We start from the raw sequence: 20,553 nt of genomic DNA, 5'->3' as shown, positions 1-20,553 counted from the left end.
GGGAATGTCTCCAAATGGTCGCTTATCCAACAGGAAATGCTGTTGCCTGGGGCAGTAGTACCTGCGTTGGCTGCTACGCACTTTGACTTCTTATCACGAAGGGCAGCGACATAGAGACCGTCCTCACGCAATCTCTTAACGGCCGTTGAGCTATTTCAGGACCCACAGACTCCAACATGTCTTGTCCGGGCATGCCTCGCGGCCAGTATCGTTTCTTCTTGACCTGCTTGATTGAAAAGAGTCCGCGCTCCTTCAATGCCCGTACCATTGCTGGTGAACCAAACCAAGAATCAGCAACGATCGTTCATCCAGAGTGGAAGCACGGCTCGGTAAGACGAAGCACGCATGCGATGTTCTTTGGCTGAGTGTCTTCAACCTTCTTGCACATGTCATCGCCAGTCATAACACCATGTTTCTGTGTCTGCGATGGTCTTAAGTTCCTGACCGATTGAATGTGGTTTGCGTGGAATCTTCAAGTTCGGCATACCGTGGTTTAACCACTGGTTCATCGATTCATCCACGCAAAGATGTTTGCCAGGCGTGAGAGAATCCTTGAGATTCTCGTTATAAGCATCCAAGAACGCACGGATATGGTATAGTTAATCTGCAGCGTGTTTCGCAGCGTCAGAAACTTCGAAAACGTGGAATCTGGTGAGGTTCTCGAAACGCTCCGTCTTGGGGTCCACGGAAAGTCGAAAGAAGGACCAAATGGGAAAAATATCATCAACGGCATCATCGAGGAGATCAGGGTCTTCCTGGTCGCGAGAGTTGACAGAGCCGTTGGTCACGTCTCCTTGAAACTTTCTGGCTGGCGTACGGCGAGGAACTTGTTACTTCAAAGAGGTAGCATGTCGAACGCGAGCTCGTACTCGGCTCCGTCCATAATTTCGCCTTGAATGGTGCCAAAGAGACTCGTGGCCTGGCACGCTCGGGTCAACGAAGTCTTCCAGTGCCGGGTACCGTTGCTACGAAGAAAGTGAGGGGTAATAGAGACTCCAGCGTTAATAGCGGGATTTGGAGATATGCGCAGCTTTTATAGTAAAGAATTGATGACTGTAGTGCGTGATTGGGAAGACAAAGCAATAGAACTCAGGTTTGCATATGGTATTAATATTCATGTCCGTGGTTTCAGGTCACAAACCCACAAACTGAGCCAGCCAATGTTGTACCTTTCTTCTCGCGCTGCAAGACTGGCTTGGTTAGACCTGCCGTTTGGTGGCGTCAAAGTGGGACATTTTCGGCTTATTGGCATAGATGAGGATTTGTACTCGACGATAACCGCATTTGAAAATACCTTACATCTCAAGGTAGATATGCAATACCGTTGATTGATAGCAAAAGCTAAACTCAGAGAGCATCTGATATCTTTAAAGGCCATTGTTACCAAAACAACGGAATTGTCTGCCGTAATAAAGCGAGGCCGGCGTGGCCCAATTCTGTTTAGGATATCCAGAGTCTCCGTTGACGTGTATCAAGTCCGAGTCCAACCTTGGTGACGCTCCGGTGCCCGTACAGTATTCATGACACGATACGGATGGGTGTTGACAGTATTGCCATTATATAAACATCGGCGCTAGCAACGTTCATGCGACTCACTAACGAATTTCAACAAACCAGTCAAACTTCTTTAAGGAGATCTTTCATATTTTTCCCTCAATCTGGATGTTTCGTTCGCTTTTATGGTTGTTCTATGTTGATCTGCTAAAAAACGCGGAAATAATGTTGTTACACAAGCTATTATTGCAGCAAAGGTTATTCATGTATTTGTACTTTAGAGGCAACTAGAGAATGGAGGGAAGCCGCGGCGCACAACCCCGAAGAATTCGCACTGACATATCCTCTTCGTTTTTGGAAGTTTTTGGTTCGTTTTGTCCTTCTTGCGCCACTTGAGCCTCAACAGCGATCACACGCAATAGTGAGTGTGGCATCGACAAAGTGTTTACCAATTTTAGACAAAGGTGTACTTGCAAACGCCGATATCTAAGGCAAACCAAACGACGTTACCTGTATCCCAAATTCGGTCAGGATGTACACAAGCGAACTTCGATTTGCTGCGGTGGCTTTAGCAGCAGCGACGGTTGTTAAGAGACGCGTTCTTCTTCTGGTTCTCTTGAACGAAGTCGCCTTTATGCAATGTGTGGATTTACAAGCAAACATGACAAATCATATACTGCACGGTGCTGCTAGTTGACTTTCGATGTTGATCTATCCTCTTCTTGACATCCCGATGAGCCGATGCCTGTGTGTGTGATACATACTTCGCTTTTGCATCATGCAGTGACGCTGGGCTGATGATGTAACCACCAACGTTTGAACGGATGCCTATTATATAAACGACACAAACTTCTTGTTCCGCTTTCTTTTTTCATAGCTGCTTATCCCTCTTTCCTTTCCACACACCCCAAAATGGTCGGCGACTGTTGTCTCATTATTATCATCATCCTACTTCCACCTCTCGGTGTTTTCTTGATGCGCGGCTGCGGTGCCGACTTTTGGATCAACCTGTAAGTTGCAAAATCATCGAGTTTAAATATTAAAGTATACTGACGCGTGCATGTACTGCAGTGCGTTGACAATTCTAGGCTACCTTCCAGGCCACTTGCACGGATTCTACGTTCTCATCAAAGACAGGGAGCAACGCCAACAGCAACGTCAACTGAACCCTGGCGTGGGATACGGAGCAACAGTCACATCATAACGACGGAGTAATATCCTTGAACAATCCATATGTATGTTAAACGTTTAGTCAATTGTATACTATTGTTATACTATTAACAGGGCAAAATCCTGCTCGGCAGGTGATATCTGTTATTTCTTTCTTTTTTCTTCTCTATCTTTTTCTATACACTGTTTCTTTTTTTCTTTGTGTTTTTGTTGATCTAGTAATCGTTTCCAAGCTGCTCCATGTCATGTTCAGAGTAGCCTAGCAGTGACAGAACGTACTTCAAACTCTTTTGGTTGATGCGGGAAGGAGCTTGCTCTTGCACGCGTGGTTTAGCGTTAAACGCGATGCCAAGACCTGCCTTGTTCAACATCCACAAGTCGTTTGCACCATCACCGACTGCGATAACTTGGTTAGGTGTCACGCCTTCAGCCTGCGCAATGACATCTAACAGTTCCGCTTTGCGGATACCATCGACGATCGGGCCAGATGTCTCGCCAATCAAAGTCTTGCCATCCCAGGATACCTTGAGCTAAAAGGAATAATAAAGTCAGAAATGGGGGACTATAGTTTAAACGCCTACAGGTCCTTACCTGATTTGCAAAAGCATAGTCTAATCCTAACTCGGCCTTGACATATAGGGCAAGAGGCATAAATCCACCTGACAGGCGCGCATTATTACGTGAATATGAAACGAACACAGTGAATACATGCATGCACTTACCACTGATAACGGCCAACTTGAAACCAAGTTTCTTGAGCGCGCGACAAAGGAAGTGAGCGCCTTCGGTAAAGGTAAGGCATCGCTTCACTTGTTCGAGCACTTCAACGCTCGTGCCTTCCAGCAGTGCAACGCGACGTCGCAGAGATTCCTTAAAGTCAATTTCACCGTTCATGGCTGCTTCCGTGATAGACTACAAAGAATAATTAATACAAGGGATCAATGTAAAAGTAACACACTATACTTACAGCCACTTGCTCAACAACGCCGGCGTATCTAGCGATTTCATCAATGACCTCCTGTCGGATCAACGTAGAGTCCATATCGAAAACAACAAGGCGCTTGTTCTTTCGGAACACATCGTCTCGCTGAAGCGCAATGTCGGTACCGTGGCTTGCAGACAGTTCAAACAAGTCTGTTCGTAAGTCATTCATCCTTACAGTGCTGGGGACGCTGAGACGGAACTCGGCGCACGATAGCATGCGGTCATCCTTGTTGAGACGGAGCAGCTTCTCTACAGAGATACGGTACTTTAAGCAGAGCTGTGTCCAGTCGGACAAGAAAGCAGGGTGCAGTCCTTCCTGGTTGAGGATGGTGGCCGAGTACTTTACACGTCCAGAGTACGGAGCTTCCTCGAGCGAAGGAGGCAGCTTGGGTTGCGGCAAGTCGTCCTGAATACGTTTCTTTTCCACCTCTTCCTTGTGCTTCACAGTGGGCTCTGTTGCCTGGGTATCGGGGACATCAAATGTCAGGCTGGCCTCCCACTTCCGCGCTGCATCTGCCAGGTCGTGGAAAATAGCAACGTTGTCGGATCGTAAGGTGATAAGCACAACAAAGGTGACATTGTGGTAGAGACGAGAAAGCATGCAGTCGTTGATATCGCAGGGATGGCGTGCAAGGCATTCCAGAACCGCTCCGATAATATCCGTGCCGTGCGGGCCTGCCATGGATACAAGGATACGCTGGTCGGGCGCAATGGTTGCGGGTGGAGTAGTGGAGGTCGCAGAGGCAGCAGCAGATAAGAGCGTCTGGTTGTTGATAGGAGGAGCGGCGGCGTTACCAGGTCGTTCGTTAAGCTGGCTCATGACGGATTGCTTCAATATCGCCAACTCTTTGCCCTGGACCATTGGAAGACGAGATACTCGCTGCATGCATGCATCTGTAATCACTAGGCCAGAGTGTCTGTCGTTCTTTTTGAGAATCTTTGTAACGCCAGTGTAGTTTAGAAACACAAAACGCTCCAATGTAAGGATGCTCTGCAAAAGAGCAACGGGTTCCGTATTCTTTTCAGCTTGCAAACGTGCCGTCTCAGATTCGAAGAACGCTGAAGCTTTGGCTACCTCCTGCTCGAAATGCTCCAAGAATGTCTGTTCGCATTGCTGCAGTTTGCCAAGGCGGTTCGCAATGACCTTTGACAGTGGCAGGTTGCTGGATTCCGGTTCAGGGTCGAGACGGATCGAGTGCTCGTACACTGTCCTCTTTAGCAGCAGCTTGAGAGCATCGTAGTCAATGCAGTGCTCTGCGTACTCTGCTGGCAAGTGTGTCTTGCGTTCTGCCAGGTACTTGCCGAACTTCATTCCCTACTAAGGCACTCCTACTTTTGACAAGCTGGCGACTGCGATAAATCAGCAGCAGCAGTTTTCTTTGATTTGCCTTTTTTGTCGTCGCCGCGTGAAACTTTAGAGATCATCTTTTCAATCTGCTAACAAAATGTAATTACCATGCAGTGGCTTTCGTCCAACACCTATACCCGCTTTGTATCGTTTACACTGACAACATCGATGCCATAATATCCAGGAAAGCGTATACAAAATACGTCGATGGTTTACGAGTCGGATGCCTGGTTTTAATCTCATAATTTGATTCCAGCAAATCGTTGTCACTTTATACCGGAATGCATGTAAAAAGGAAACAGATAAACCTTTTTCAATGCATACTGAATGTGCATAGAGAGTTATGCAAGTCAACGAAGCTATGCAGATGCGGGTTGATAGACTGGATACTATAGATACAGGGGTGGTGGTGATGAAGCAGATGGAGTAGTAGAGGGATTACAGGAGATATACGTACAAAAGAGAGAAGTGAAAGATCAAAAAGATAATAGAGAGAGATATTACAGCAGCTATACGGGAGACACGGCTGGTGGGACCTGACAGTCGTTGCTAGTACTTGTACTTTTATGCATCGATTTGAGGTTCAAGTTGGATAGACGTTTCAGGACTTTTGAGACAGATGAAGGCTCGTCAGCGTACGGAGGCATCTCCCATGGTTTGCACAGGCGTTTCTTGCCATCGTGGAAGAGCAGATCTGGATGCTCGGATTCATCGTCGTGGCGAACAAACGGATCAAAGACGCACTCAAAAGTGTACTCCAGGTTGTCTCGTTCAAACTTGTGGATCACGGGTGGTTCTTTGCTGATGGTGACTGTCAAGCTTTTCTTCCTTTTTGACGCGGACGGTGAGGATTTAGTCTGTTGCTTTGATAGGATCCGAAAATGGCCAAGCATGAGTGTCATTTGAGAGAGACAGAAGGGGATAAGAAGCAGCGATGGGCGATGAGGGGCTCCTGGCTATTTGAATGAATTTTTTGTTGGAATGGAATTCTCACGTTGCCCTACCTCGAACAACAATCGTGTGATTCGGCAAGTTGCACAGTTCTGTACAAAAGAGGAAAGGTCACCCCAGCTTTGTGAGACACACCGTCATCTTTTTATGCGCTCCAAGCGGCACAAACGGATCCAATTGGATTACTGACTTTCCCATTGTGGTGTGACGGGAGTTCCAATGGATGGGCGGGTGGGTACTCAGCAACCCTTATTTATTTTACCTGTACAAGTCAATGGGAAATTCTATAATTTTGGTATTTTGGGATGATGGATCGGAAAGAGGTGGGTGAAAAGCAGAAATAAAAAGAAAAATTATATCTTGTATATTCGCTGTAAAGGTCCTGCCGCTAATCGTTTGATGCGTGCCAGGGCCTTGAGCTTGCGGAGTGACAGGATATATGCACCTGCTCCTGTGAGCAACGCCGCGCCCGACAGCAGACCAAACGCAATTGGATCGTCTTCAAAGTAGTTTTTCAGATTCATGCCAAACAAAGCACCGTACACGCTCACTATGCTTGCTGACAGCGTAATGATACTCAGCCGGATTTCGAACCACATTAGGGAGTTGCGGGATACATCCAATATTATCTGTACAATTTCCTCCGTCGTTCGCATGTTCGATATCAACGACGATGCTTTGCTCGCGATTTCTTCCGTTTGTTTCAGGTATGCTTCCAGAAGCAGCTCCACTTCTTCGTGGTCTGAAAATGCCCGTGGTTGCCCTTTCTTCTTGTCTGTTAGGTACATCGCCGCCAAATCCTCATCTGGAATGAACGTATAGTCTTTTAGCAACACATCTGCGGAAAGATTTACAGATGATATTCTAAATTCATACCGTGATCTAGCAAATCACTGATGACGTCGTGTATTGACAATGCGTTCCGTTCAAAGCGGGAAAGCTTTTTCGAGTACTGCAGGAGGTCTCGAAGATGGCTTTGTTTCACAGACTCTTCAATATCTGCAATGTCCTCCAAATCACCTAGCAACCGGTTGACAGGTGCCTCTAATACTTCGAGCTCTGATTGCAGCGAAGTAGTGACGGATACAAGGATTGCTTCCAGTGCTCTAAAAAATACATCTCTCAGTTGACTCCACCGGATACTTGGATTCTTTCCTCTCATTTACCTGAATTCAAAAGGTAATTCTTTGTGTGTTCTTAGACGTTCTTGCAAGTCGTAGATGAAAATGCTTTGATTGTAGCTACTTGATGAGCCAAAAGTGTCAAAAAGGACCACTGAGTCAGATTTGATGAGTGCTTTCAGATGCACCATGTTGACAAGTATGGCTTCGGGTCGCACAAGGATCGTAGGTTTCTGGTATGAAGATATAGAATCTATGCCGCGAAGATCGCGAGGCAGCAGTGAATGACGCTGGCAAATGTCAGACTTTCGAAACTCGCCGGCGACTGTCTTTACGGCGCCTGTTTCGTCAAACTCTGTACCTACAACAGTTTTTAACTATGCTGTTACGGAAACAAGAGCTCAATCAAATCAGACGTACATCGCAGTCGAAGATCTGGTTTCTTTGAGGGAGGGTGTAAGACGGGTGTTGGCAAAACCGACTGCACAGTCTCAGTCGTGTATCTTCGAGGAAGCACGCGACAAAGGCGAGGACCGAAGTGTCCTGTACACTTTGACAAGGATCGATTGCAAAGTAAGAGGCGAGGTACCAGTTTTGATATCTGTGTATTCATCCAGCATGAAAAAAGCGCAGCTGAGTAACATGCTGCCACCCTTGAGTAACAAAATTCCATCGTTGTCCATCACAGATTCATTGTCTCCGTTACCAAGCCAGTCCTGTTTACATGTTAAGCTTAACCAAGTGACTTTAGCTACAATGGCAGATGTTAATGAAAATATCAGCCCATTATCTCTCTTTGTTCGATTCCATCATTATATTATGCAAAATGTAGATTAAAATAAATAATTGCCGTTAAAGATAAACTTTCGCTTGATGCTTTCATTGGGATAATTGCAAGGTTGAATCCAAATATTATCGCTTATTAATGTTTCTGAAGTGTTGCAGAGAGCTTGGTGGATCAATTTCACGCAGCGGAACAATGCGGCGCTCCCTTTTTCTTTCCCTCCGTCACGACGCGTATCAAGACAGAGAGAGAGAGAGAGAGCGCACCCCCACGAGACACCCCTGTACTTTTACCCCAGTTCTTGAAATTACATTCTCGTTCAACTGTTAACTACAACGCGCTGTTCCTCTTAACTTATCGAGCTTTATCGGCTTGCCCAATTGCAAGACGAATTCCACGCCTGTAACAATCATGAACACTGGCATATACACCGCTGTGTACTCTGGCGTTCCCGTGTACGAGACAATCATACAAGATGTCGCGGTAATGCGGAGACGTGCAGACTCATACATGAACGCAACGCAAATCCTCAAGCTCGCTGGCTTGGACAAAGGCAAACGTTCCAGAGTCCTTGATCGCGAGATTCTCGTGGGCGAGCACGAGAAAGTACAGGGTGGATACGGCAAGTTTCAAGGAACCTGGTATGTAAACAGTTTGCAAGCGAATCATCACTTTAATTAAGCTTGAGCGCGTTTTAGGATTCCACCAGAACAGAGCAGACTGCTCGCAGAGAGATACGGCGTATTGGAATTGCTCAGACCGATCATGGACTTTGAACCGCCTCAGGACGAAGAGGACGACGATAGATTGCCGACAAAAGAGCAAGCAATGGCAGCACACAAACGGTTAGCAGCATTGAACCCGCCGCCGGCGCCTCGACGACCAAAGAGTTTGTTACCCAATACATCCGCTGCTGCTGCTGTACCATCCTCACCGCAAAGTTCCTCCCGCACATCTGCTTCGCCAAACCCACCGCAAAGACACTCTCCACCATCGCTGGCTGACGAACACGAACACAAACGGGCCCGGACATCACCGGTACCAGAAAGTTCGTCGTCAGATGACATGTCAGTCGGCGATGAGCACAGGAGTTTGCTGGCATCTATTTTCCTATCCGATGATATACCACCTGTTCTAGAGTCTACAAGCGACTTTGGTATCAATTTACCTCTCGACGAGCTCGGAAACACAGCGTTGCACTGGGCTAGCGCGCTGGCGCGTATCCGTGTCATGCAGCATCTTTTATCGCGAGGCGCCAACTTGAAGCAAATGAATTTTGCCGGCGAAACACCGTTGATGCGTACTGTCACTGTCCCGAATGCTTACGAAACTGGCACCTTCCACACTATCCTGAATGCATTGCTTCCGAGCATAACGTCACTGGATAATCGACGGCAGACGGTGCTCCACCACGCAGCTTTGGCGGCAGGCATTTATGGCCGTGCAAGAGCTGCAACGTACTACATGCGCCATATTTTGCAGACCGTTGGCGCAGACATCATTGCCAACATCATAAACCTGCAAAACGATCGAGGAGACACGGCTTTGAACGTTGCTGCCCAGGTTGGATCTGCAGAAATCATGGATTTGCTCATACAAGCTGGAGCCGACAAGGGAACCGAAAACTATGCTGGACTCACTTGCAGTGACTACTTTGAAGGCATACCGGAAAGGGTGAATATAAATACAGCGAAGCTCTTGTGGCATGAGTACATGACGCTTACATTTATTTATCTTAAAGGATTCAACAGCCAGCAATCTTTCCATAAACGAGGAAGATATTCCTACCAGAGAAACTGCGACCGCCAGCCAGCGGGGACGCGAAATCGTAAATAGTAAGTATCGGATACCCTTAGAGACCAATGCCGTCTATTAAATACCTGTTTTTCCTTTAGCTGTTCAAAAGATTGTTAATGCGCTGGACGAAGAATACGGCGCACAGCTGAATGTACGCGAAGAAGAATTACGGCGACTCGACGAGGAATTACAAAAGACGAATGAATCTCTGGAAAAGACACGGAAAGAACTGGAAGCACGGCAAAAGCAATCGCAGAAAATGATAGAAACACAGCAGAGGGTACGAAATATGGAATTGGCCATCCGGACGGAACTGGAAGCGATGGTCGCTCACAACATCAAAGCGCCCGAGTCTATTGAATCCATCGACCAATTGGATGTTCCTGAAGACATTGATGCGAATTTTGTCGTCGTCCCTGACAATTCGTCATCCACGCGGATACGAGAGCAAGTGCAGCGGCTGCAAGCGAGCGTCCTGGCATACACGGCCAACGCAAGTGATTTAAGAGGAGCAGTGAACAACTTGAAAGCACAGTTGTCAGAAAAGGAGTCGCAGAGCAGAAAACTGATCGCTGCATGCTGCGGCATGCCTGTGGACAAGATCGACGAGCTCGTCGAGTCACTCATGCAAGCTATTGAAAGCGACCCGCCAGACCTCGATCTTGGTCGAGTTGTCGGATTCATGGAGAAAATTCGACGACAGGGTGCGTTCACTGAAGGTGTTGTTCCCCTTTCATCCTCATCCACAGCAACAGCAACAACAACAACAATAACAACGATGAATAACAACAATGACGCGACCATTCCTAACATTGCATTGCCTGAGCCCGCAACACGTTAGTCATTTTTTCTTTTCTTCACCAATTTTTCTATCCTTTCATGCCCCTTTCTTGTCATCTCTTTCTCGCTTCGTTCCCTTGATCCCTCTTCATCTTGACTGCCACAAGAAAGGTGTGATAATAATTACAACAATGTTGATAATTGAGCTTCTCTTTTTTTAAGCATCTTCTGTACGATCATCATTGTCATAATCAATATTACTGCTACTACTTGCTTCCTTCATCTTTCCTTTGCGAATATCTGATGACGGTGGTGCTGGTGAGGATGGGGAGGAGGAGATGGTGGTGGATGATGCTACCGGCACAGTTTCTTTGTTGTGCTCGTTTTCTGATGGTGATGATCCACGAGGCACTCTGTTGTTTTCAGACGGCATTACGCTCAGCGCTTGCGTCAAGAGTTGCATGCTCTGATATATCTGGTTCTGTACAGTCTCCAGTAAACGCAATCGCTGGGTCATAGCCTCTCGCGTCACAGTCGACAGTATCTGGAGCTGCTCGTCACTCAAGCTTTCAGGAAGTTCCGAGTTGGAAGGGTTGTTGGTTTCGCTTGTCGGCTGTGGCTGTTGCTGCGTCGTACCAGGCAAAGGTATGAGAGGTATCATGCCGACATTCTGGTATCTATTGTACGGACCAACGCCAGAATGTTCAGGCGTCAGGAAACTAAAGGAACCCGGTTGTCCAGTGCTAGGTTGCTGCTGCTGCTCTTGGTGTTGTTGCGAAGGTGAGCTAAATTGTGTATAAGGTGGCGGGGCAGCAGCTGCAAACTGGTCGCCGGTCGCTTGTGCAGGTGGCTGCTGAGGTTGCGCGGCTGCTTGAGGTGATGCCGGTCGATTAGCATCTGGAGCTTGTGGCTGATCTTGTCGTGGCTGACGATTGTTATTGTTGTTGCTATTGTTGTTAGATCCATCGGATAACACAGATCGCCGGCTATGTAAAAACAAAGTTAATATCCATGTCCCATGCAACCTGCTTGGCTCACAAAAAATTACCAAGTAGGGCAACTTTGCTGTCGTTCCAACCAACTTCGCAGACAGTGGAAATGGAAAATGTGACCGCACGGCAGCTTTTTAGGCTGATCCTGCTGCTGCTGTTGCTGTTGCTGCTGAGCCTCTCTCGGGGAACCTTGGTTGGCATTTTGGTCGGTACCAATGACTGTTGGTTGCATATCTTCTCGGCAAATAATACATGTATTATCGTTCATCCTTGCAAAATCCTCAGCTGTTGCATTTGGATAGAGCTCATTCATGTTACGAGTTGCTCGTCGATATCTGTACAGGTCGCGACATTTTTGAATGAATGATCGGAATGTCACGTAAACATCGCGTATAATGTGCAAAGGCAGCTGATAGTAGTAGCAAATGAAAATGAAAAATACGATGTAGGTAACAAGCTTGAAAAAGTCTTGAAAAATTGATATTAGAATCATGATGTCAATTGCATCAGAAATGCCAATCCTTCCCTCACCTGTCAGCAGATCCAAGTAAAAGACATACATAGATTTGCCCTCCCAAGGATCATCACTCCGTAGATCGATAACATTCAATATGTATTTCCCGATAGTAGACAATATGGTACAGGTAAGGATGGTATACTGGAATGCGGATAAGTATAAGCAGTGGTGATCTCCTCAGATAACCTTCATTACCTCGAATCCAAACATAACCATCATGTTGGGTCCTTTTGTCATTGTTACCCCAATTGCATGATTTGCAAGAACGACATCGACAATTAGCAAGAGTGCCATAAGATTGATCATTCGAACGTGAAAACTGACGCGATTGTTGGGCGCTTGTTCCATCTATTAGATCACCTTTGTGTTAGCATTTTTGAGAAGAAACAAGGGTTACCCATCACTTACAAACTCAACTCTATCTTGGCAAAGCCAGTGGAATATCTTGATGAAAAGTAATGTCGTGAATATAATTACAAATTGTATGTTGAACTCTTCTCGAAAGATCGTCATTGCCAAGCACGTTTCCGTGACAGCATACCATGATCGTTCGTACAAATGCTAATTGATATCTTTTGCTTTAGAAAAAAACAGAAATTCTTTGCGTTGCTGGTGCCCAAAACTCACCTCGACTTCAATGGCACGCAAATTGCCAAAGAAGATCGCCTGCAGAGCTTTCCCGAGGCACACTGCCATCAAAAATCCCATATTGAGCAAAATCTATATTGTGTAAACAGCATGAGTATGTATGTACATTTATGCGCGCAAGTATACACGCCACTGCAACGTACCATGACGCATGCGCTTGATTTAGAGAGGTAGACGCAGGCCGCATAAAAGTTAGATCGCTGATGCATGGCGTTGAAAATTACGCCCACGGCCAACAGGGTAGACAACCCTCCATACAGGGCGAGTCTCATCGTCAACACTGCTTGGGATCGTTAAAGGTATAAAGAGGAAACGCGGAGGTGCAAGAACAAGAAGCCGACAGAGAGAGAAAGAGAGAGACACCAAAAAAAGTTGAGAGAAGGGATGGGGGAGCTGCTGGAAACCCGACCGAAATGATGACAGACCTGCAAAGTCCTGTGTAACCTCAGACGTGGCGGTCTCCCTTCCACCTTCGTCGCAGACTTTAAGACACCGTTTATTTGATCGGATTCAATTAAAAGTGAAGCCATGTACTGCAAGTAGAGCTATACGGTGAGCATCTATAAATAGATAATATGCTATTTTCTAGTTGTTGATGAATTGCCAAATAACCCTTGCTGTTAAATAGAAAAAGATGCAATGCAATTTTATTGACTGAATCGCGGCTTGTAAAATGAAGGAGGGAGCTTTTCGAGGATGCTGAACTTTGGTCTTTCTACAATGACCATCGAGTTCTCTTTCAAAAATTCACAGTGCAAGACCTGGTTATATTCTTGTAATATGCGCGTAATCTTTGGATCTTCTCCTGCCGTTTGTTCCGGTTCTGATCCAAGTTTCTTTCGTTTGAGCTTTTGCTGAGGAGCAGGCCGGTGGGTGGAGAGGTCGACGAGGCACAAGTATGAGCTTCCGTATACGATCATCAGATCGGGCTTTCCAGGATTGTATGCCACTCCCCGGATAGGATCGTCCAAGTGTGTCAGCTTGCATTTTGGGATGACGCTGTGGTATTTCTGGTACCAGTTGGAAAGCCGTCTGCTTTCCACATTGTAAATATAAAACTCATTCGTTGCCTGGCCGACGAAAAGTTCGCTCGGCCGGAATTCATTGAATGAAAGTGCAGTATGTGGGGTGAATGAATGTGGTAGTTCAAAGTGAATCTTAAATGGAAAAAATATCATTAAGTATGGAATCTCCTTCACCTTCTCCATATGGCGGCTTACCTTTAGGCTGTCCAAGTTAAATACATTGATGCGGTTTTCATCGTCTCCTGTTGCAAGCCACTGTCCATCTGCGCTGACAGCTACGTTGATGATAGTGGCTACCTTGTTGCCAGTCTCACTTCCGTCGCTGTCCAAGCCGCGGTGATGTCCAAACTCCTTGACAACTTCGAATACGCCATCTTCTTCCCAGTGTAGCATATCTACGATTAAGATTCGCGACTCTACTGTGATGATGATCATCTTATCCGATCCAGGCGTGAACAGTACGTGGTGAGCACCGAGTGCTGCGTTATGCGCTGCTAGATATTGGCCCAAGGACTTTTCAAATGCACGCACTTTTTTGACTCTAAGCTGGTCAGACCCCTCCTACAAATGCTTTTAATTTGTGATTTCCTTTGAATCCTCCGTTCATCAAGACTTACCACTTGCTGCAGTTGGAAAAGTCGGATATTTTCTACGTCTGCAACAACGATCCAGTTGCCATCTTCTGACAACGCTGACGAAGTGATGTTACAGTCGGGCTTCAATTGCAATTCCAGGACGGAGCGGTGGCCCTCCATGAGATCAGGGATGCTCGGCTTTTCCAGAGACATGTCAATCGGGGCAGCTGTCAAATAATACATGTTTCAGTGTTCGTTCCTCCTTCTTTTCACAATCCATTTACTTTACCTTGGCCTAGACGCCATATAGATATGGAATTAAAGAAGGTAGACATTATCAGTTGTCGCGACTTTGAAACTGATACAATATTCTTGCGTGCAAAAGGCGAGGCTGCATACCACCGGCCTTCCAATGGAGATATTGAAAGTTGTGTATCGACTCCTCCAGAAACCAATGTCGATGACCGATCTTCTATGGCGAGAGCGCGAATATCGTGGCTATGTCGTTTGGAGCGTGCAGCAATAACCCATTCGTTCTTTTTGCCGTGCATCTTCGCCTGAGCTTTGCGATATGTCACGACTTTGCAGTCGACACCGGCCGAGTATAGCACGTTATCCTTTGCTGAATACGCAAGCGCCAAAATATCTGCATCGTGTGATTTGAACGATTGCTTTGCGGTTCCTCGCTTTCCGTCCCAAAACATAATATTTCCCATCGAGTCGCCGGAAACCAAGATGTCATCTCTATTTTTTCCACATCATATAAGAAAAAGGGGGCCTTGCTTTACGATTAAATATAACTTACTTCAGCGCTGTTACTGCCCACACAAGCGTCTTATCGTTCTTTGGTGCGTCAACCATCACGCGAAAGATCGTTCGTCCTGTGGCCACATCCCATTTTCGAAGTGAGCTGTCGTCTGCTCCGGTTACAATGTACGTATTATCGTGCGACCAAGCAATTGACAGGATACGACCTTATAAAACATAGGTTTAATTCTCTCCATCCGGTTATGATTTCTGATCCGCACAACATACCTCGTTGGGGTTCAAATGCTTTCATATACTCCAGTTGTCCATCAGAAATATCAAACAGACGTATCCGACCATCCTCGCAACCAGCCGCAAGTCGTGTTCCGTTCTTGTTGACCGCCAAGCACCAGATCGCACCACCGTTGCAGTCAACCGATCGCTGTGTGTGTTGTTGTAATAAGTATTCTATTCTCGTTTTACAACCTCCTCCCCATTCGTGCAATTTACCTTGACTGTGAGCGATGTCGTGTCCCATTCGAGAACGTACGGGTTGAAGCCAGAAGAAAACAATCGAGGTGGTTGCTCCAACAATCGCTTTCTTGCCCGTTCAACCGTCTCTGGATCCTCATCGTCGCTGAGACCGGTCAGAACCGACTGGTGTGCCCACACAACGCTCTCTACCGATAGATCCTGTCCTCCCGGAAGCGTCTTTTCGAGATTGTAGCGACCGGTGGGATCCCAGATCTCAATGTCACCGTTTGCTCGTCCAACTGCTAATCGTGATTCTTTGACCGTCGGCGGCGTGAAGCTCAGCGAGTTGATAGACGCTGGCTGGTACTCGACAAATCGGCAGCGATGGACTTCCATGTAGACTTAATTTGTAATGTATACGGAAACTCCAGAACACTCTCGCTCGTTTATCCGGCTGCTATGCATTACTTTTTTTTCCCAAAATTTTGACATTTCCCCAAGGCGCACATTTCGCTCCGACGCCACAAATGGATGCTGCCGCTGCCCTGAACATCCATCCGACCGACCGATAGACCGACCATTTCCTGAGTAGTGATATCAATATATATTTGCAGACGATTAAAACTAGAAAAGAAAACAAACAGGACAAGACGAAGGGAGGAAGGAGTGTCAGTTGAGACCAATTCTAGCAATTTTGAATACTTAGCACGCCAGGTGCCCAAAGTTCCTAGTCAGGGAATCTATGCTGGAATCGCAGTGATGAAAGGAAAGGCGGTACGTACGATCAAGTCTCGTCAAAGTTCCAGGAGCTATGGAGGAGACTTGGCGTACCCGATGGCACAAGTCGTCGTAGTAACTGACAGAGGGAGGCAAAATCCATTCGAGCTCCAGAACTTGGAGTTTGGGCATCGACCGCAACAGCTTCTCAAATTCATCAAGCGACGTGGTATCATCGACGTACGATAGCGATAAATGCCTGATTTCTCTGAATCCAATGTCAGCAAGCGTTGCAATGTCTTTATCAGTCAGCAGCGAGTCTTGCAGTGTGGCACAAAGCGATATGTATGGCCGAGATCGCAGTGCAAGTTTTCGGCAGTTATTGAATGGTGCAAGCAGTTGAAAGAGACTTTCGGAACATCCAGGGCGGTAGTGAAATAGAGTCACTTTGCCTCGTCGAAAGTTTGGATGCTGTTGCTTTGGAGGCGGGACACCACATACATGCTCATAGTCGAGAACCACGCTGGAAAGGTTGGGAAAAAGAGTGAAAAGCTCGGCCATGGAAGCATTCCTTTTCTCGGCTTCGAGTTCAAGTCGCTCCCAGCCGGAAAGCAGAAATTCTTGTATGAGATACTGCGAGTACAACCGGTCGTTAGCCTTTCCGATCGATACGTTCCGCACGAATTGTCTCGCATGATGAGACCACGGTGACTCGTTGTTTCCATGCAAACAATCCGTAAATCTCTGGATATCTTGAACGGTCTTGAAGGTGACTTGGCGATACATGGCAGGCAGGACAGCAAAGTAGCAGTGGCTGCATGTCTGTGCGACCTCGCATAGACTCACTGCAGGAAGATGGGACGCTATGTCAGCGACCAGCTCTGACGGTAGATGGTGAAGCATGTATACAAGGACGAAAAGTGAGCACAACCGCGACGGTAAGATACGAGCAAGGTGCAATGTAAAATATAAAGAAAAAGCTGTGCCTGAGAAGAAAATTGTTTCGGATGAATTATTGATTGATGAAAAACAGTGAGGAACCACTCAGAATGCATAATTTTGAAACAAGGGGGATTAAAGATTTAACGACAACGCTAACGTAGATATGATAGAAAACTTTTTTCTATAAGCGGCTGACACACTGCGCAGAGTGTTGGGCAGCCTGATCATTACAAGAGAATACAGCTTCGACGGCATCCCAAATGGTCTTGCAGTATACGAATGATACAGATTCTCGGATGTGCTCTGGGACCGTTTGCACAATATCTCTTTGATTTGCAGCAGGCAGTAAAATACGCTTGATACCAGCTCTGTATGCTGACATGACTTTCTCCTTGATACCACCTACAGGTCGCACTTGTCCGCGCAAGGTAATTTCTCCAGACATCGCTACAGTTCTAGATACCGCCTCGCCTGATAACAAGGACATGATACAGATTGCTATGGCGATACCTGCGGTGTTGGTTAGCAATAATAGACAATTGAAGAGGATATACAACTTACCAGCCGACGGTCCATCTTTAGGCACTGCACCGCTAGGCATGTGGATGTGAAGATCTGTGTCTTGCAGCAATACTTGCTTCCGGGAATGTGCGAGTCGCAAGGCAAAAGCATTGGATTTGATCCATGAGACTGCAATGTAGGCAGACTCCTTTATGACATCGCCGAGCGATCCTGTGAAAGATAAAGGTTTGTCACATTTACGTCGAAAAATGCAAGATGTACTGTCTGGAGTATACCTGTCAGCCGTATATTCCCCTGCCCTGGCATCTGGCTAGCTTCAATCGGCAGCACACCGCCGATTCCGCTAGAAGAATACGCCATTCCATTCACAATTCCAGGCACAGCGGCTTCATCTGCATTTAGGTTATCTGTTTCATACAATGGCATCTGTAAAATCGTTAGGTTAGCTTTGTCATCACGGTGATCCCTTGCATCCATGTCATATGACGTACGCCAAGTATAGCAGCAACGTCTTGCTGGGTAACCGTGTTGCAGAATTGATCTGTGCTCTTCGTTTCCAGCAAATCGGCATACTCTTTGCATTTTGCTCGGCAGATGCTGGCAATGCTCCGCTCCAGGTTCCGGATTCCGCTTTCCATTGTGTAATGCTCGATCATATACAGCAATGCGTCCTGCGTTACTTGGATATTGCATTGAGTTAAACCATGTGCCTCCAGCTGCTTTGGAAGTAGATATGATCGTGCAATCGCCTGCTTTTCATCCAACGTGTAACCTTCCAGCTGTATGACCTCCATCCGATCCAAAAGCGGACCAGATATCGTATCCAGGGAATTGGCTGTAGCGATAAATAGAACTTGGGACAGATCAAAGGGTATACTCAGATAGTGGTCTACGAAGTTGGTATTCTGAGCCGGGTCCAGTACTTCAAGCATCGCGGCAGCTACATTGTATATTCTCTGCGGTGAGTTCCTTTCTCGAAATTGGAAACAAGAAAGAAATTTCTTTCATTTACCTGGATCACCTTGCTGTGTCCGTTCCAAAACCTTATCGATTTCGTCTGATACAACCCGTAGTCGTTAGAGATACATAGGGCTCTAGTGTCCCATGACAAGAACTACATACCTAGTAGAATGACAGGATCTCTGGCACCACATCGTCGCATACCGTTGATCAAAAGTCCTGGCATTGCTGCCACGTATGTTCTGCGATGACCACTGAATATATCCCAGTTGAGTAAACTGCTATGTATCCAAACATTCCATTTCCTACCGAATATCTGCCTCATCCCTGATACTGCCCAAAGAGATCCGATGAAACTTTCTTTGCAGCGCTTCTGCGATCGATTTTGCAAGCGTGGTCTTTCCTACACCCGGCTAACCATATACGCGGCGAATTAGTTCATAATGGTCCAAAAAAATAATACTCGAACGTTGCAACGTACAGGTCCAACGAGGCAAAGAATGGGTGGTGAAAGGTCATCTTTGATTTTGATGACGGACAAGTACTCGAGAATTCTCTTTTTGACATGCTCCAGACTATGTAAAGTAACGTTAGCTCAAGGTGTTCTTCTTGTCTTTATACTACACTGACCCATAGTGATGCGTATCCAGTAACTTTGAGGCTTCCTTGATATTGACCTTTTTGGAGCTGCGCTGGGAAGGCGTTCCCCAAGGCAGATCCGCCACAAGCTCGAGGTAGCTCCTAAGGACACCAGACTCTGGAGTAGATGAACTCATGCTGCGCAGTCGTTTCAGGTCACGTTGCACAACCGTTTGTGCGTACTCGGGCAAATTGGCTCTGTTGAGGCGATCGACCAAACTGACCAACTCTTCGTCGTCTTGCTCCATAGGGCGCAGGAACGCAAAGTCGGCAGCGGCAGCGGCAGCAGCAGCAGCAGAGGTAGCATTGTTCGTACTTGTCTGCTGGATACTCTCTTTGGCAATAGTGTGAAACTGCTGCCGTAAATAGAACTCGCGGCGTTTTTTATCGAGGGCCTCTTCAATATGCTGCTGCTGTTTATGCAGAATCTGTGCGAGCGAAATGTATAAACAATTCATGCATAGAACATTCTCCTCATTTCGGTAAAAAAAGGCAATGTACCTGCAACTGGCAGCTGATCATGTCAATCCCGTGCTGCACCCGTTTGTCAAGATCTAACGTCTCCAGCGCTCGCAACTTGTCTGCTTTGTTCCCTTCAAACAAGCAAAATGTCAGGTTGACCAGATGGGTCATTGGATACTCGTGTACCGATCGCTGCAGGCTCGACAGCACAGAGTCCGGGATGCCGATATCCCGCATCCTTGCAATGTACTCGCTGCACAGTTGGCGGAACTGCTCGTGCGATTTGTTGCTATTGCTGTTATTCTTGTTGGCTTCTGCTGTTGGTTCAGGATAATGCTGCAACACTGCTTCCACTGAGTCGTCGCAGACGATAATATCCTTGACATACGAGCGGCAAATGCCTCGTACTCGCAACACAGTTGTCTCAGGGAGCGACTGATCGACATGAAGGATCTTTGCGACGCATCCATATGAAAAGAGCTTGCTCAGGTCGGTAGTTCCGGATTTGTTATTGTCGTCTAGTTCTTGTTGGATTGTGGGTACGCAAACAATGTATCCGCCGCTGCTGCTATAATTCCGGCTCAGCGGCTTGAATTCAGTCTTGGTGACCGCGAAGGTGGTTTCAATGTGAGGTAGCAATACCCTCTCTGCGAGAGGAAGGACGGCGAGAGTATGCGGAAAAGGGGAGGAGGAGGGGGACATGGACGGCTGAACAGCAAGGAACAATCAAAGCCTTTTATAGTGATCTACCTTTAAGGGGCTTACATACACTTTGCGATGTACAAAGTGGCAACAGCGTACACATAATAGGTGGTGCATGCGTATTTGGATTTGCCCCCTTACGTATCCTTGCATGTTTCCCCCGCGCTTGGCGTTGGACTCATGATGGTGGTCAAGGTTGAAA

General features: G+C 46.7%; 10 protein-coding genes across 10 annotated transcripts; 3 read left to right on the top strand and 7 right to left on the bottom strand.

Moving 5' to 3' along the window:
- Nucleotides 1-176: 176 nt before the first annotated feature.
- On the top strand, nucleotides 177-1,496 carry VTP01DRAFT_2993 (uncharacterized protein; the record flags this gene model as incomplete). The annotated part of the gene is made up of 5 exons (XM_069381514.1): nucleotides 177-329; nucleotides 600-788; nucleotides 848-983; nucleotides 1,060-1,307; nucleotides 1,374-1,496. 5 exons carry the CDS (start codon nucleotides 177-179, stop codon nucleotides 1,494-1,496), a joined length of 849 nt encoding a protein of 282 aa, XP_069236640.1.
- A 910-nt stretch (nucleotides 1,497-2,406) lies between these two features.
- VTP01DRAFT_2992 (uncharacterized protein) lies at nucleotides 2,407-2,698 on the top strand (the record flags this gene model as incomplete). Its single annotated transcript, XM_069381513.1, has 2 exons — nucleotides 2,407-2,504; nucleotides 2,566-2,698. 2 exons carry the CDS (start codon nucleotides 2,407-2,409, stop codon nucleotides 2,696-2,698), a joined length of 231 nt encoding a protein of 76 aa, XP_069236639.1.
- A 181-nt stretch (nucleotides 2,699-2,879) lies between these two features.
- VTP01DRAFT_2991 (uncharacterized protein) lies at nucleotides 2,880-4,960 on the bottom strand (the record flags this gene model as incomplete). The annotated part of the gene is made up of 4 exons (XM_069381512.1): nucleotides 2,880-3,194; nucleotides 3,256-3,323; nucleotides 3,387-3,576; nucleotides 3,632-4,960. The coding sequence occupies 4 exons, from the start codon at nucleotides 4,958-4,960 to the stop codon at nucleotides 2,880-2,882; spliced, it is 1,902 nt and encodes a 633-aa protein (XP_069236638.1).
- A 545-nt stretch (nucleotides 4,961-5,505) lies between these two features.
- Nucleotides 5,506-5,898, bottom strand: VTP01DRAFT_2990 (uncharacterized protein; the record flags this gene model as incomplete). The annotated part of the gene is made up of 1 exon (XM_069381511.1): nucleotides 5,506-5,898. One exon carries the CDS (start codon nucleotides 5,896-5,898, stop codon nucleotides 5,506-5,508), a length of 393 nt encoding a protein of 130 aa, XP_069236637.1.
- A 402-nt stretch (nucleotides 5,899-6,300) lies between these two features.
- Nucleotides 6,301-7,681, bottom strand: VTP01DRAFT_2989 (uncharacterized protein; the record flags this gene model as incomplete). Its single annotated transcript, XM_069381509.1, has 4 exons — nucleotides 6,301-6,752; nucleotides 6,824-7,053; nucleotides 7,114-7,429; nucleotides 7,489-7,681. The coding sequence occupies 4 exons, from the start codon at nucleotides 7,679-7,681 to the stop codon at nucleotides 6,301-6,303; spliced, it is 1,191 nt and encodes a 396-aa protein (XP_069236636.1).
- Nucleotides 7,682-8,263: 582 nt separating this feature from the next.
- Nucleotides 8,264-10,490, top strand: VTP01DRAFT_2988 (uncharacterized protein; the record flags this gene model as incomplete). Its single annotated transcript, XM_069381508.1, has 4 exons — nucleotides 8,264-8,493; nucleotides 8,551-9,526; nucleotides 9,594-9,687; nucleotides 9,748-10,490. The coding sequence occupies 4 exons, from the start codon at nucleotides 8,264-8,266 to the stop codon at nucleotides 10,488-10,490; spliced, it is 2,043 nt and encodes a 680-aa protein (XP_069236635.1).
- A 156-nt stretch (nucleotides 10,491-10,646) lies between these two features.
- VTP01DRAFT_2987 (uncharacterized protein) lies at nucleotides 10,647-12,858 on the bottom strand (the record flags this gene model as incomplete). The annotated part of the gene is made up of 7 exons (XM_069381507.1): nucleotides 10,647-11,415; nucleotides 11,478-11,889; nucleotides 11,953-12,079; nucleotides 12,134-12,286; nucleotides 12,347-12,499; nucleotides 12,566-12,658; nucleotides 12,730-12,858. 7 exons carry the CDS (start codon nucleotides 12,856-12,858, stop codon nucleotides 10,647-10,649), a joined length of 1,836 nt encoding a protein of 611 aa, XP_069236634.1.
- A 375-nt stretch (nucleotides 12,859-13,233) lies between these two features.
- On the bottom strand, nucleotides 13,234-15,803 carry VTP01DRAFT_2986 (uncharacterized protein; the record flags this gene model as incomplete). Its single annotated transcript, XM_069381506.1, has 7 exons — nucleotides 13,234-13,743; nucleotides 13,807-14,172; nucleotides 14,229-14,413; nucleotides 14,476-14,930; nucleotides 14,992-15,160; nucleotides 15,222-15,375; nucleotides 15,444-15,803. The coding sequence occupies 7 exons, from the start codon at nucleotides 15,801-15,803 to the stop codon at nucleotides 13,234-13,236; spliced, it is 2,199 nt and encodes a 732-aa protein (XP_069236633.1).
- Nucleotides 15,804-16,109: 306 nt separating this feature from the next.
- On the bottom strand, nucleotides 16,110-17,027 carry VTP01DRAFT_2985 (uncharacterized protein; the record flags this gene model as incomplete). The annotated part of the gene is made up of 1 exon (XM_069381505.1): nucleotides 16,110-17,027. One exon carries the CDS (start codon nucleotides 17,025-17,027, stop codon nucleotides 16,110-16,112), a length of 918 nt encoding a protein of 305 aa, XP_069236632.1.
- A 220-nt stretch (nucleotides 17,028-17,247) lies between these two features.
- VTP01DRAFT_2984 (uncharacterized protein) lies at nucleotides 17,248-20,351 on the bottom strand (the record flags this gene model as incomplete). Its single annotated transcript, XM_069381504.1, has 10 exons — nucleotides 17,248-17,576; nucleotides 17,628-17,798; nucleotides 17,864-18,014; nucleotides 18,080-18,528; nucleotides 18,601-18,645; nucleotides 18,711-18,802; nucleotides 18,858-18,961; nucleotides 19,030-19,123; nucleotides 19,179-19,615; nucleotides 19,689-20,351. 10 exons carry the CDS (start codon nucleotides 20,349-20,351, stop codon nucleotides 17,248-17,250), a joined length of 2,535 nt encoding a protein of 844 aa, XP_069236631.1.
- Nucleotides 20,352-20,553: the final 202 nt, after the last annotated feature.

This window comes from Rhizomucor pusillus (genome assembly GCF_041956525.1).
Source record: "Rhizomucor pusillus strain CBS 183.67 unplaced genomic scaffold VTP01scaffold_15, whole genome shotgun sequence".
Lineage (NCBI taxonomy): Eukaryota > Fungi > Mucoromycota > Mucoromycetes > Mucorales > Lichtheimiaceae > Rhizomucor > Rhizomucor pusillus.
Note: the sequence above shows the minus strand (reverse complement) of the source record. Positions and strands in the feature narration are given on the sequence as shown.